Genomic DNA, 15,477 nt, shown 5'->3' with positions numbered 1-15,477 from the left:
TTGCATCTTCCACCCTCACAAGTCAAGTTGCTTATCTACTCTCTGAGTGTGGGCGCAGCTATTTTCTTCCTTATTGTGCCCTTTCAATTTCCAACATGATGGAAGTTGACAAAGTGTTTCTCTGACAGTGGCTTCCTGACTCAGCCTGTACGGGCCAGTGAGCCCCAAACATCCAAATCCCCTTCCTAGTTAACCTCAAAAGCTTCACGCTTCCCCAAGTCCACATCCAATCCATCTCCATAAGGCAATACCTTCTCCACCCAGCCCCTTGCATTTGGGATGACCTTGCCAGGAGCCAGTCATTCATTGACTTCTTGCAGCAACCTCTTCCCACCTACCTTGTGCTTCTGACTTGGATCTCCCACCCTCTGCTTTACCATAACATTGCAAATCCTGCTGGCCCTTTCACAACTGCCCAGAGTCTTCAGCACCCCTTTATCCTGAAGACCATGCTTCCAGAATACACTGCCAGTGGATAGTGGAAGTGTCATGATGCCTTAGCAGATGCTGGATGCCACTGTCTGTGAATGTGGGGTTGGTGTGGCTGCTGCCCATATGGTGTTCCTATGCTGTTGCCCAGTGTCCAACACGGAGCTCATTCAGAGCAAGCGGCGATCTGCACTCACCATGCATTTATACTCGCGTTTCCTTTTCCTAACATCTAACTTGTTTGGTGAGTTTGGTTAGATGAGAGTTTGAAAACGAATGAGGCAAGTTGTGATATTAACAAGGGTTAATCTGTCAATTGACAGCTTGCCACTGCCTAGCCAGAATCCCACCACATTTTTGTGAAAAGCATACAACATGGAGTGAGAGGAGCTGGACATCAAGATGGGCCGTGCTGATTTTGCTTCAAATCATGCCATGTCCACATTGCACACAGTCCCATAGCAGACTGTCCTACATTTTAAAAATGCTTCTTTGGATATAATATTACAAGAATAGCATGAATAATGTGTTTGAAATGTTAGACCATCTGAGCTATTCAATGATTCCATGATTAAAATTCCTCCAATATTTGCACTGCTTTCATCAATTTTGGGTGAACTATGTTGAAAATTGCAGCACAGCCTAGGGGAAAGCCCAAACCATATCATTGGTCGCTGTTTGTAATGTCTCCCAGCCAAAACTGTCAGAGATATCTGCATTCCACATCTGGCCTCTTAAATATCTTTGATTTTAATCACTCCACGATTGTCAGCTGTGCCTTCAGATGCCAAAGGTGCTGTGCTCTGGAACCTGTCTATGAATCTCTTCTACCCTCTCCTTCTCTTCACTCTTTTTAAAACACTCCTTCACATTTCTTTAACCAATTGTTTTTCATCTGCTATTTTATCTCACTAAATGGCTCAATGTCAAATTTTGCTTTGTAATGTTCATGTGAAGGAATGTGGGGCATTTTCCTATATTAAAAATACTATATAAATAAAACTGTCATGAATTGACTTCTGGTTTCCCTATATTTTCACCATGATTGTATGCTTTCTTTTATTGGTCAGAGTATTGAGTACAGGAGTTGGGAGGCCATGTTGTGGCTGTACAGGACATTGGTTAGGCCACATTTGGAATATTGTGTGCTATTCTGGTCTCCTTCTTATTGGAAAGACGTTGTGAAACTTGAAAGGGTTCAGAAAAGATTTACAAGGATGTTGCCAGGGTTGGAGGATTTGAGCTATAGGGAGAGGCTGAACAGGCTGGGGCTGTTTTCCCTGAAGCATTGGAGGCTGAGGGGTGACCTTACCGAGGTTTACAAAAATATGAGGGGCATGGATAGGGTAAATAGACAAAGTCTTTTCCCTGGGGTCAGGTAGTGCAGAACTAGAGGGCATAGGATTAGGGTGAGAGGGGAAAGATATAAAAGAGACCTACGGGGCAACTTTTTCACACACAGGGTGGTATGGATATGGCATGAGATGCCAGAGGAAGTGGTGGAGGCTGGTACAATTGCAACATTTAAGAGGCATTTGGATGGGTATATGAATAGAAAGGAGTTGGAGGGATATGGGCTGGGTGCTGGCAGGTGGGACTAGATTGGGTTGGGATATCTGGTTTGCATGGATGGGTTGGACCGAAGGGTCTGTTTCCATGCTGTGCATCTCTATGACTCTATGACTCTATAAAAGTCACAGCTTACAGCAACTGCTGAAGGAAAAATAACCTTTTTACAAAAGTTTATAGCAAAGAATGGAGAGAGGTATCCTGGCTGGATGAAGACCCAATGGTTTTTCTTTGTGTCTCCTTTCCAGCCCCAAGCTGTTAATTACCTGAGAACCAATCACCCAATTGTTAGTAGGCAGCAGATTTTCTAATCGATAACTGGTCACTAGTTCATAGAACAGGCAATTTCTTGTTGCTAACCAAAGCTGCATCTGTACACAACCCTTCAGTTCCAGTCTGTCTGCAAGCACTTTTGCAATCCACAACTATACAGATATCTTTCACAAAGATTGTTAAATTAACTGCTTTCAAGCCATTCAGTAATAATTTGTTTTCAAAGCAATTCTTTCTCACTTCTGGTCTCAATTTTAAAAAGCACAGAAGTAAGAAGACAGTAGCTTTTACAAGGGATTTACGGTGTTCATGAGTTTAGCATGCAGCAATGTACAGAGCACCCACTTAGTGTCACATTAATGTCATTCTTAAATTGCTACCCAGTTGCATGGCCACTGATTTGTGTTAATGTCACTGTACATCACAATGTTCTTGTATAGCTCCCATGAGGTTGTGAGAACTGAGCTGCAAGTGAGGAGGCATGTATCTAATACTGCCAACACTGTACTGGTAGGAGGCATTGAAGAATCCATGGTTGTAAAGTGATCAAAAAAGACTAAAGTGAAAGTTTAAACATAGAATTAGTTAATGCTCACTGCAGGTAGTTTGTGAGGTAGAAAGAAATGCTGAGTTTCATGAAGTTGTTGTAAGTTGGAATGTTTGCCATGCTTATGATAATGCAGGTGATTCCTTTCTTACACACAAAGTGAAATTGCTGAGGAATATCATTGCTTCCATAACACTGTGTTTCCTGAGAATGCCTTAATTAATGCCATAACTTAAGGACTTCCTATATGTCTTCATCCAATCAAATTAAAGAACCCTCACTGAGCCATGCTGGTCTATGGGAGGAAACCTCAAGACAGTTTGGTGCTTTTTGAAGGGCAGATAAGCAACCTTGAATTGGGCGGGAGACCCATTTTCAAAAGCAGAGAGGTTGTATCCCCTTATGGGATAGTCTAGACTTATGGGAGAGTCTAGGACTGGAGAGCGTAATTTCAGTAGTCTATACATGATCTCTGACAGCTCTGCTAGATGTTCTTGTACCTATGCTTCTGTGACAGCTCATTCATAGCTTGGTGCAGAGGCTCATCATCTCCAATAGTCCTTTGTGTCAGAGGCCTCAGTAATAATATGGTAGCTCCTTCTTTTTGTTCTCCTTCCTCTGATTGTACTGCAAAGAGTTATTCGTGTCTGGCAGCTATTGACCCAGCAGTGCGTTAAATATGACAGAGCAGTAGAAATCTTGGAAAGTCCCAGCAATGGCGAGTGGTTCTGCTGTTAGTGACAGCAAGACAACATGGCGTCATAAAGGTGTGCCAATGTTTGGTAAAATTCAGTCCATTACTTGCCTTCACTCCCAGACGGCCTGCAGGAGAACATCTAGGGAAACAATATTGAAGCATGGAGCCACTTTCTGTCTGGAGTCAGGCATCTCCAGGCGTGGGTATAGCTGCCTAACAGAGGTTGAGTGATGTTCCTGGCTTGCAGAGATTGAAGTGGTATACAGGAATTTTTAAAATATGCTGTGGCTTTATGTCCTTTATGCAACTTATATTTATTTGTGTTTATCTGTCCATGCAAGGATGCCAGATGTTGCTGCCTGATGTACTTCATACTAATGATTAGCACTTACAGCCTTAATAGTTTGTCCTATTGCAAATTCCACACTGACATAATTACTTTGGCAATGAGGGTTACCACAATCCTCAATTTATATGCAACGTTATCATGTATTGCTTCATTTAAAAAGGCACATTTGGTACATCATAAGAAAATGATTAACCAGCATCTGGTCACTATGCTTACAATGCTCAAACTAACTTCTGTATCTCTGATACTGCGTGTGTATACCTGTGCCTTCAGATAAGGTGCTGTTTTTATCAGGGAGCTGATGCATAAGCATTGTGTTTCCATAACCCGGATGCCAGAAATAGTAAATATAGAAACCACCTTAGGAGTGGAATTTTCCCATAATTGTTCCTGATCAAATAGCAAGACTGTATATAAGAGAATCAGATGGCAATAGGAATGGGTCTTACCTACACTCTGTAACTGAGTCCCAGTATTCAGTGGACACTCAGGGTGTGTGGGTGGGCTAGCATGTTCCTGCTGTTAAAGGAAGGATTTCTAATTAATTGCGCCGCAACATTTATATAAATGATATGGATGTGAGCATAAGAGGTACAGTTAGTACATTTGCAGATGACACCAAAACTGGAGGCGTAGTGGACAGTGAAGAAGGTTACCTCAGTTTACAACGGGATCTTGATCAGATGGGCCAATGGGCTGAGAAGTGGCAGATGGGGTTTAATTTAGATAAATGCGAGGTGCTGCATTTTGGGAAAGCTAATCTTAGCAGGACTTATACAGTTAATGTTAAGGTCATAGGGAGTGTTGCTGAACAAAGAGACCTTGGAGTGCAGGTTCATAGCTCCTTGAAAGTGGAGTTTCAGGTAGATAGGATAGTGAAGAAGGTGTTTAGTATGCTTTCCTGTATTGGTCAGAGTACTAAGTACAGGAGTTGGGAGGACATGTTGCGACTGTATAGGACATTAGTTAGGCCACTTTGAAATATTGCATGCAACTCTGGTCTCCTTCCTATGGGAAGGATGTTGTGAAACCTGAAAGGGTTCAGAAATGATTTACAAGGAGGTTGGAGGATTTGAGCTATAGGGAGAGGCTAAATTGGCTGGGACTGTTTTCCCTGGAGTGTCGAAGGCTCAGGTGTGACCTTACAGAGGTTTATAAAATCGTAACAGGCATGAATAGGATAAATGGACAAAGTTTTTCCCTGGATTGGGGGAGTCCAGAACTAGAGAGCATAGGTTTAGGGTGAGAGGAGAAAGATATAAAAGAGACCTAAGGGGCAACTTCTTCACACAGAGGATGATACGTGTATGGAATGAGCTGCCAGAGGAAGTGGTGGAGGCTGGTACAATTGCAATATTTAAAAGGCATCTGGATGGATATATGAATAGGAAGGGTTTGGAGGTATATGGACTGGGTGCTGGCAGGTGGGACTAGATTGGGTTGGGATATCTGGTTGGCATGGACGAGTTGGACCGAAGGGTCTGTTTCCGTGCTGTACATCTATCTTAGTCTATGGATTAGATTATCAGCACTTAGGTTTTGGGCGCTGTAAGAACTACAGAAAAATGGACTTATGTGGGAAGGCTGTTCCTCCAGGTCTCCTAATCATAACTGGCATGCCGACTGCAGGATCTGGTGTATCTGCAGTGAGGTGAGCTCTCCCAAATTAGGAGGAAGGGGACAACTTCTCTAAGGGAGCGCGGATGGTCATAATGTGTCCACCTCAATTTAGAGACAACATCCTGTGAGGATCCGAGATTCAGAAGGCAGGCCAGAACACGTTCAGATGTCCAAACCCAGATTCTAACTTCCAGCATTCTTTTCTACACGCCGGTTCTCCTCAGAAAGACGGACCTTGCAGTTCCATTCACTCCTCTTTCTGCAAGTACCTCATCTCGCCATCGGAAAATTCACATGCACCTTGCAGCCTTTTGTCATCCTGCACCTATTAATTCACAGTCTCAAGTGTCTGTTATTCCCTCCTCTTTGCTAAATTGTTGACATGATGACTGACTTTCTGCTCTCCTCCCTTGCAGGATGAGAGGGCACACAACATGGGGGCGAGGTAGAGAAGCAAGCAGCTGTTGGTCCTCCAATGATAGCCACTTTGTGGATCACCTGATCCATTGGGAGGGAAGTCTTGTCCCAGGCAGCAATCTACTGGAAGAGTTTGAGCCTCCTGATGCCCTGGTACACAAGCATACAAAGGAAGTTGGTCCTCTCTTTTCAAAGCTGTGCTGAGGTGGGTAGGGCTTTGAGTCTTGCTGCCTTGTAGCTTGCTTTTGGCTACCATTCCCTCTGCCCTAAGGTGGGGCATACAGCCCAGGAGAAAACAGCTGCTGCTGCGACTTGTATCGCTCCTGTTGTTGCTATGGCTCTTGGTGACCATTTGGCTGGTGGCTCTTGCTCTTCAGTGAGGGCTGAAGGTGACACCAGGGAACCTCGGCTGAAGAAAGGTGAAATGCTGGTCAAGTGAAATGTAGCCCAAGCATTCAGTCACGTCTGTCAAATAGTGAAAGCTCTCTATAGGAGAAGCAAGACTTTGACCAGTACATCTCTCCTGGCCATAGTTGCAGCTCTTCAGTTTCATTGATCATTGGCTTCTCAACCAATCATTTCTACTGAAGAAGTTTTGCCCACACAGATCCTGGTGAGTTGCTGATAGGTAATGCAATGGATGCTCCAGATGTTACGTCCAAAATAAAGGGTTAAATCAGCTGTTGATTTTAATTGCCTGAATTATTTACTCGATAGGGCTTAAGGGATTTCCTACTCTCATTCAGTTTTGCTCTAGTGAAACCCAGTGTGGGCTGAAATGTATCAGGATCCTTACACAACATTACCTTTTGGACTCTATCTCCCTGCATGCCCGCAAACTGATCTCCACTTGCATGGACAAAATGTCCCCTTTGGTAACTGAAGTTTGATCTTGCCATAAACCCTGGTGCCTACCTGTCAGCTAGCATCAGTGTCAATAGGGAAATAGATGCATGACTTTCTGACTGTGGCAAGACCTTGAAGGAATTTAAACTAAGGATTTTTGGTTGAGACTCTATACTAGACAGATGAGCCAAAGAGTTATAGGCAAAGAGGACTTTGGGATATAGGCACTGCTGAATAAACCAAGTGTGTTTTGACTAGTCCTCAGGGATAAAAGCTTCACTGCGTATGGGGAGGAAGTGGGAATATGTTGCTGAATTGGGTGATCAGCCATGATCATACTGAAGGCCGAATGGCCTTCTCCTGCTCTTATTTTGCTATGAGGTAGTGGCAGATGCGAGCATAATTACAATGTTTAAAAGACTTAGAAAAGTACATGATTTGGAAAGGTTTGGAGGTATATGGGACAGGAGCAGGCAGGTGGAACTAGTTTAGTTTGAGGTTATTAACTGACGAATAGCCTCTCTAACATCAAATAATGTTGAACTTGTTAATGTTGTTCTTGCCTTACACATGTTCTGTGTGGTGTAATCTGTTTGTCTCACTCTGTCAAAGTTCTTTTCACCCTATGATCCGTATGTCCTTGCTTACTAGGACCAGCCTGTAATGCTCAAAAACAAAGGTTTTCAGTGTACTTAGATACAGTGACAATCAATCAATTTTAAAAGCAAATTAATAATTTATCCCTGAGAACTAGTCAATTAATATAAAAGGGTCAGTTAAACCCGAAACGTCAGCTCTTTTCTCTCCTTACAGATCCTGCCACTCCTGCTGAGATTTTCCAGCATTTTCTCTTTTGGAATCAATCAATTATGTTCATTATGGACTAGTGAGACCAAAGGGTCTCTTTCCGTGCTGCATGATTCTATGACTCCAACTATGCACAGTGCCTACAATTCCATGGGTCTATCCTTTGTTATTATATGTATACTTTCCCTGTAAAAGCATAAATTCAGAATGAATTGAGACAAGGGATATGGCTCAGGAAAACTCTTTCTTGCTCCACATTCATTTTTCAATGATGGCATGTGTATTGTAATTTGCATATTCAACTACTAATTTTTAATTTCCTTGCAAATACTTATTAATTTATAGCAGAACCTTTTATTTGCATTTGTATTTGAGGAAATGTTGCTGTGCCTGTGGCCCAGCACCTGTTGAGTGCTGTGTGTACTAAAGGATTCAGCAGCTCCTTCACAGCTGTGCGCTCCAATTTATCAAATTTTCTGGTATTTCCTGTGTTGGGTGATCCAGTGCAGGGAAGGTTTCATTGTATATTGTTCATAATTAGCATTTTCCTCTTTGACTACATAGCAGCAATAGTCATAGTCCAAACATAATGTTTGGTGAAGCATTTTAAGATTGCCTGATGAGTTGTTAAAAGGGACTATATTTTCTTGCTTTCCTTTCAATTAATATTCTTACATTTTGCTTCTTCAATTTAAGTTGAAGTCCTGCTAGTGAACCTCACAGCGAGCCCTCCAAGTCATGAAAGATGATTGATTTTGTGTATAGCTGTATTTTCTGCCTTCTTAAGGATGGTGGAGAGAAGGGAATCTATACCCCAAAAATGTATTGATATCGCTACACTCCAGACTGTATTTACCAGCAGCTGCAGAGCCATGTCGCTCCTATTGTACAGGACAAAGTTCTAGCATCCTTCTCTCCCTTCAAAAGTTGAAAAGGTTAAATGTTTCATGAAGAAAGGTCTGAAGAAGATCCACTGCATCCAAAATGTTAACTCTGATACCTGCCCAACACCCCCAGACCTGCTGCGTCATTCCAGCAATTTCTGTTTTTGTTTCTGATTTTCAGTATCCACAGTTTTTTTGTTAAATGGTTTATGAGTTGCTTTCAGAAAAGTGAAAAAAAAGATCATTTATGGAAGTACATGGTGTTTGGGTGCTACTTACACACTTTTTACTGAAGAAATGCCAATTCTGATGGTAAGTATTTATGAATGACCTTGTAGATTTGCCAAGATTTTATCAGAATGGTATTAAAATGTACCTTTCCCAATCTTGACTTTGTCAAATATATATTTGCACCATCAATGTTGGCTTTTGGTATTATGTATCCAAATATTGATGAATATTTTGTTTCATCAGGTTTAGTCAGATTGCAAGAAGGTGTACATCCACATGAAGGTCGTGTTGAAGTTTATGTGAATGGAAGATGGGGACTAATATGCAACAAGAACTGGGACAATCGGGATGCATCAGTTGTTTGCCGACAGCTTGGATATGGGTAGGTCTTGGAAACTTAGAGTTTTTTGAATTAGGAGTTTTTTTGGGCTCACAGAGGCATGAAATATCCTTGCTAGCTCAAGTGACTAAAGTGCTTGTCGGTTAAGTATCACAGAATAGACTCAAGTCACTTTCAACACTGTGTATATTGAAACAAAGTCAGCTGATAATTAAAATGTGTGCAACATAGAGAATTTATGCTTGCCTTTATAAGCTATTTCCTTTCTGTCCTACACACATACTGCTTTGTTCAGCTTTTTGTTTTGCTTAATGCTCTTGCCTGTTCTTCTGAACTTTATTGAAGATGCTGGATCATATGGTAATATTCAGACCTCTTCTACCACACTCAGTTAATTATCCTTTATCTGTGAATCCAGATAGTGAACTCTTGATTGTCTGCTTAAACATGGAAAGCATCAACAGTGGCCACATGCCTGTATTGTTCAGCGTGGTGCACTGGATTGAATCCAGGGGCAATTTAAGTGGCAGATTTTTCCTACCCATACTTCATGAAAACAGAAATCAGCATTGCAGTGCCAACTGAGATTTGGACTCAATTCTCAGATGGCTGTTATTTATATAGCTCAGTACTCTGCTGGTTGGGCATTTGCCCAGTAAGCCATCGGGGGAGCATCTGTACTTTGTCAGCTGGACAAGTAAGAGCTCAGATTGCCTCCAGCTCAAAGAGTGGGATTAGTGCTGTTTCTTAATCAATCTTCAAAGCAGTCAGACTCTCCCTCCAGTCCACTTTCCCTCTCCACCCTCAATGACTCTACCACTAATGGTGACTCTTGTCATTTTAGAAACCCCGGTACGAAAGTCAGATAAGGTTTCATTTAACCATACCGTATGATAACAACTGGACAGATCATCTTGAACTGTATATTTTTCAAATTGCCTGAAACAGTTTATTTCTTAGCATAAGAACTAGAATTTGAGCTCCATGGAGTCAGGAGTTTTCCAGAATGCTGTTTAATACTCAAAATGATGTCCACGTTTCATGCTCACAGTTTTGATGTGGCTGTGCTGAATACCATTTTTGATAAAAGCCAGAAGAATTCTTTAATCCTTGCAAAGAGGCATCCTTTATTTATGTAGGTCAGAATCATGTATTCGAACATTAATATAACCAAGTAAAAGGCCTAACATCTGTTTGTGATCCTTTTTGCGACTTTGGTTTGCATCTGAGATCTATGTGCATAACATTGCATAGAAGGAAGAAAAGGTTAATACTTCATTCCCCACTGCTGCAAGCCCTGATTTCTCCAATCGCAGTTGTGACTCTAATCTCTGGGCCCGTCTGATTGCCACATGTCCTTGCCCTAGTCCATTAGTGCAGCAGCCAAGGCCGCAGGACTGAATGGTGTTCATTGAGGTACAATAACTGAGGTCAAGGCCTGTGTGTTGCCCCTATGTTAGGGTTGGGGGTGGCACTGTGGGACCCCAGGTCAAGACCAACATGGAGCTTGTGATTGCTGCCCTGCATGAGGCCCAACCCCAACCCTCACCCTGATTACACTCTGAGACTGCCCAACAATATTCCTTGTTATGTTCTTCACTGACCTCCTAACCCCTGTCTCTCTAAGGTGCAGACTTCTTGAGCCACCTGTGATCTTATCCATTGCTCATCTGAGTATTGGTACACAAATCTGTGCAGGTTCGGACCATCATGTCTTTTAAAATATAATGAGACACAAGACCTAAATTCCCTGGGTTGCTCAGAAATCCAGTTTGATTGCAAACTGTCCCTCTGTGGGTGAGGGACTCGAAAATTGACATCACTGAATTTCTAGCCTAGGCATTGTCCCAGTGATAAGTCGGATGCACCATCAGCTGATACTACTCAATTAATTTTTCAAAATTTGAACTTCCTTGTCTTTCCTACCTACTTATAACTGTTATGTTTAAACCTTTTGTGCCACTGCTGTGGACTATTATTACCTAGGCCCTGATTTTATCATGGTAAAAGCTGCTTTAAAAGTTTCTTTTTTTTTATAGATATTTTTATTAGAAATTTAACATTTTTACAAGTTTACAAAAATAAACAAAACTCTCAGATATAAACATTAATATACAATTAGCTCAAATATACAATAGCCAAAATTTGACAAAAAAAAAACAAAACAACAAAAAAAAACCCGAAAAGAAAAACAAACAAACAAACAAACAAAACTCAACTATCTACTAATCTAACCTACAACTAACCAGGGTGTATATTTAAGTCTCTTACATGCTCGGGATGTGTTAGCATCAGATATGATAAAACCCGTATTCGTGCGGGATTCCTCCCCCGAGGGGCCGCGGACCAGCCAGGTTTGTAATCTCAATTAAATAAAAGCCCTTGTTAGGATAGCCGAAATATCTGTATTTATGTAATTCAAAAAGGGCTGCCATATTTTATAAAATAATTCGGTCTTTCGGTGCACCATATTTGTAAGGAAGTCAAGGGGAATACACTCCATAATTAGTCTGTGCCAATTTGAAAGTCCAGGGGGGCCCTCCGCCACCCAGTTCATCAAAATATTTTTCCTTGCACAGAAAGAAAGAATAGAAAATAGTCTCTTCCCGTACGTGTCCAGGGAGGGAAAGTTCGAAAAGCCCAAGAGGAGAGATACGGGGTCCACTTTTATTTCCGTTCCTAAAATTTCTGTCAGGGTACTTGCTACTTTAGTCCAATATCTATGGATCTTATGACAGGTCCATAAGCAATGTACAAGAGTGCCCACCTCTAATTTGCATTTAGGACACATTGGAGATGCTCCTGCCTTAAATTTTGCCAATCGAACCGGTGCTATATGGGCCCTATGAAGTATCTTCAGCTGGATAGCCTGGGTTCTGTTACAAATAGTAATTCTTCTAGCATTTTCCCAGATATCATTCCACGTTTCTGTGGAGATTTCTAGTCCCAGATCCTGATCCCATGTTTTAAGCAGATTATCCATATCTCCCGATACTTCATCATGTAGCAAATGATAAATATTACTGACGGAAGATACCCCCACTGGTCGTAGGACACTACATTCTCTATCGGATTTATAAAGACTATCTAATAACGTAGTCTTCTTCTGTATAAAATCTCGAATTTGGAAGTATCGAAAGAGGTCTCCATTGGGTAATCCGAATTTCTGACGCAGCTGTCCGAAAGACATCAGGACCCCATCTTTAAATAAATCCCCGAGACATGAGATATCCCTGGATCTCCAGAGTTTAAAAGTGGCATCTGTTAACCCCGGTTGGAATCCCCATGCTCCCACTATCGGTGCATAGGGGGATGTTTTATGTGAATTACCCTCATTTTGCCGCATTATATTCCAAGCCTTGATTGTATTCAGTATTATAGGGTTTTTACAGTGATCGGTAATGATTTTCCTCTTGTCTGAGAATAAAAGGTTAATAAGTGGGTATTTTACTTGAGAAGCCTCGATGTCCAACCAGATTGATTGTGGATCAGACAAGACCCAATCAGCTATGTAACTTAATAGGGAACTTAATTGATATTTCCTAAAATCTGGGAAGTCCAATCCACCCCTTGCCTGTGGAAGCTGTAGCTTCTTCAGCTTAATGAGGGGCCGCCTATGATTCCAGATAAAGGAACTCAGCCAGTCGTATAATTTACATAAAGCCGTCCTCGGCAGCATCACCGGAAGCATTCTCATAGGATATAGGAGACGGGGCAGGATATTCATTTTGATTAATGCTATTCTACCCAACCAGGAAATTGGCAGGTCTCCCCATCGCTGGAGGTCCTGCCTTATCCTTTCCAATAAATACACAAAATTAGCCTAATACAACTGACCAAATACTGGAGTAATAAAAATGCCTAAATATAAGAAACCCTCCAGGGACCAGCGAAAGGAAAAAAGGGAACCGTCCGCTAAGCGGGGTATCACAGCAAGGCCACCCATTGGCATAGCCTCCGATTTTGAAAAATTAATTTTATAGCCTGAGAATGCACTAAATGTATTAATAACTTGGATTAAGCGAGGTATGGGCATCAAAGGGTTACTGAGGAATAGAAGAACATCATCTGCATAAAGAGTAATTTTATGTTTACCTGTACCAATCCTTGGGGCCACTATATTAGGATCAGCTCGTATAGCTTCTGCTAGTGGTTCAATTATTAGCGTGAATAACAATGGCGAGAGGGGACATCCCTGACGGCAGCCCCTATCCACACTGAAGCTATCCGAGCCTAATCCATTGGTAACCACAACTGCTTTGGGATCACTATACAATGTTGAGATCCATTTGGTAAACACCTGTCCAACACCAAACCTCTCCAATGTGTAAAACAAATATGACCATTCGACCCTATCAAATGCCTTTTCCGCGTCTAATGAAACCACTACTCCTGGTATCTTTCCCTGATGACAAGCTTGAATCATATTCAGAGCCCTTCTAACATTATTGGATGATCTACGGCCCTTAATAAACCCCGTCTGATCCTCCTTTATAATATGTGGCAGTATCCTTTCTAATCTCAGTGCTAACGTTTTAGAGAGGATTTTAAAATCTACATTTAGCAAGGATATTGGTCTGTATGATGTACAATCTTCTGGGTCCTTTCCTTTTTTAAGGATAAGAGAGATATTTGCCTCTTTCAGCGAAGGCGGGAGACAGCCCTGACTATATGCATAGTTATACATGTCCATAAGTGGACCAACCAGTATTTCTGTAAATTCTTTATAGAATTCAGCTTGAAAGCCATCTGGGCCCGGCGCCTTACCATTTTGAAGGTGCCTAATTGCATCAACTATTTCTTGGGGTGTAAGAGGAGCATTTAGGACCGATACTTGTTCCGGAGTTAGGTCTGGAAAAGTCAAATTTTTAAAAAATGACTGCATCCTCTTCGTCCTATCTTCACAATCCTGTGATTTATATAACTCAGAATAGAATTCTCTAAAGGTCGCATTAATCTTTTTATGATCATGAGTCAAAATACCCGTACTTTCCTTGATAGACATAATAGTCTGAGGGGCCTTTTTTTTCTTTGCAAGAAATGCTAAGTATCTACCCGGTTTGTCGCCATATTCATATAACCTTTGCTTTGCAAATAATATTTCCCTCTTAGCCGTTTGAGTAAGTGTAGTATTTAGAGCTGTCCTAAGAGCTGTAATCCTTTGCAATTTAATAATAGAAGGTCTATCAGTGTATGCTGTTTCAGCCGCTTTTAAGCGGGCTTCAAGCAGACGCTGTTGTTCTCCCTTTAATTTCTTCTGGGTCGCTGAGTAGGAGATGATCAAGCCTCGCGTGTAAGCTTTGATGGTCTCCCACATCATTGACGGGTTGCTAGCTGTACCTGAATTAATTTCTAAAAAAGTTTTAAATTCTTGAGAGAAGTACTTTACAAATTTACTATCTTTCATTAAGAAGGGGTACATACGCCAATGCCGAGGGGATGTCCCACTGTTCCTCGCCTTAGTTTCCATATATACAGCAGCGTGGTCAGAAATTGCTATATTACCTATTTTACAGGATGATATGGAATTTAAAAAAATCGAGGGGGCAAAAAACATATCAATTCTGGTATGACATTTATGTGGATTAGAGTAGAAAGAAAAATCTCTACCCTGTGGATGAAGACATCTCCATACATCTACTAATCCTAATTCTTTGTTCAGATCCATCAATTGTCTAGATCTGGGAGATACTCCTGCAGTACTCTTGGGAATCCTGTCTATTTCCGGATCCATAATACAATTAAAGTCTCCCCCTATAATTATATGACGGGCATCAAAAGCCATCAATTTTGAAAAGGCTTCCGTTATAAATTTAAAGGGGTGTGCCGGGGGGCAGTACAAATTTAAAATCCCATATTCCTCTCCATTTATGAGGGCTTTAATCAAGATATATCGTCCAGATTCGTCTTTTATCTGCTTTAGGATATTGAAAGGGAAATTCTTCCGAACAAGAATAACAACTCCCCTGCTTTTTGAGCTAAAAGAAGAAAAAAAGGCCTGATCAAATCCGCCCTGTCGTAATTTCAAGTGTTCTTTATTTGACAGGTGTGTCTCCTGTAGGAGAGCTATATCAACTCTTTCCTTCTTAAGATTTGATAATATTTTCTTCCTTTTAAGTGGCGAATTACTCCCCTTGACATTCCAGGTGCACCACTTAACCGACTGATCAACCATAATCCTCTGGGCCAATCCGAGACCCCTCGGGAGGGGGAACCCTATCCAGAACATCCCGAGCATGGAACATGTAAAATTTACAAAAATAAAGCCTCTTTAATACACCCACAACAATACAGTAAAAAACTAAAAGTTTATTTTTTAAAATACCCATTCTCTTTTCAAATTACCAACTAGAGTTGTAGTACTATATAGCACAGAAACAGGCCGAACTCGTCCATGCCAACCAGATTTCCTAAACCTAGCTAGATCCATTTTCCTGCATTTGGCCCATACCCCTTTCTTATTCATGT

General features: G+C 41.4%; 1 protein-coding gene across 3 annotated transcripts in view; it reads left to right on the top strand.

Moving 5' to 3' along the window:
- The window catches only part of prss12 (serine protease 12), a 144,759-nt gene that overhangs the window by 17,937 nt on the left and 111,345 nt on the right, over nt 1-15,477 (top strand). For all 3 annotated transcript variants that reach the window (XM_043696809.2, XM_043696805.2, XM_043696812.2), the window contains exon 2: nt 8,913-9,051. In XM_043696809.2, the coding sequence (XP_043552744.1) occupies nt 8,913-9,051 (139 nt within the window). The remainder of the gene's footprint in view (nt 1-8,912; nt 9,052-15,477) is intronic.

Source organism: Chiloscyllium plagiosum, unplaced genomic scaffold (genome assembly GCF_037043375.1).
Source record: "Chiloscyllium plagiosum isolate Xiang-an unplaced genomic scaffold, Cpla_swu_hap1 HiC_scaffold_1, whole genome shotgun sequence".
NCBI classification, from domain to species: domain Eukaryota; kingdom Metazoa; phylum Chordata; class Chondrichthyes; order Orectolobiformes; family Hemiscylliidae; genus Chiloscyllium; species Chiloscyllium plagiosum.
This window is presented reverse-complemented; position numbering and strand designations above follow the sequence as displayed.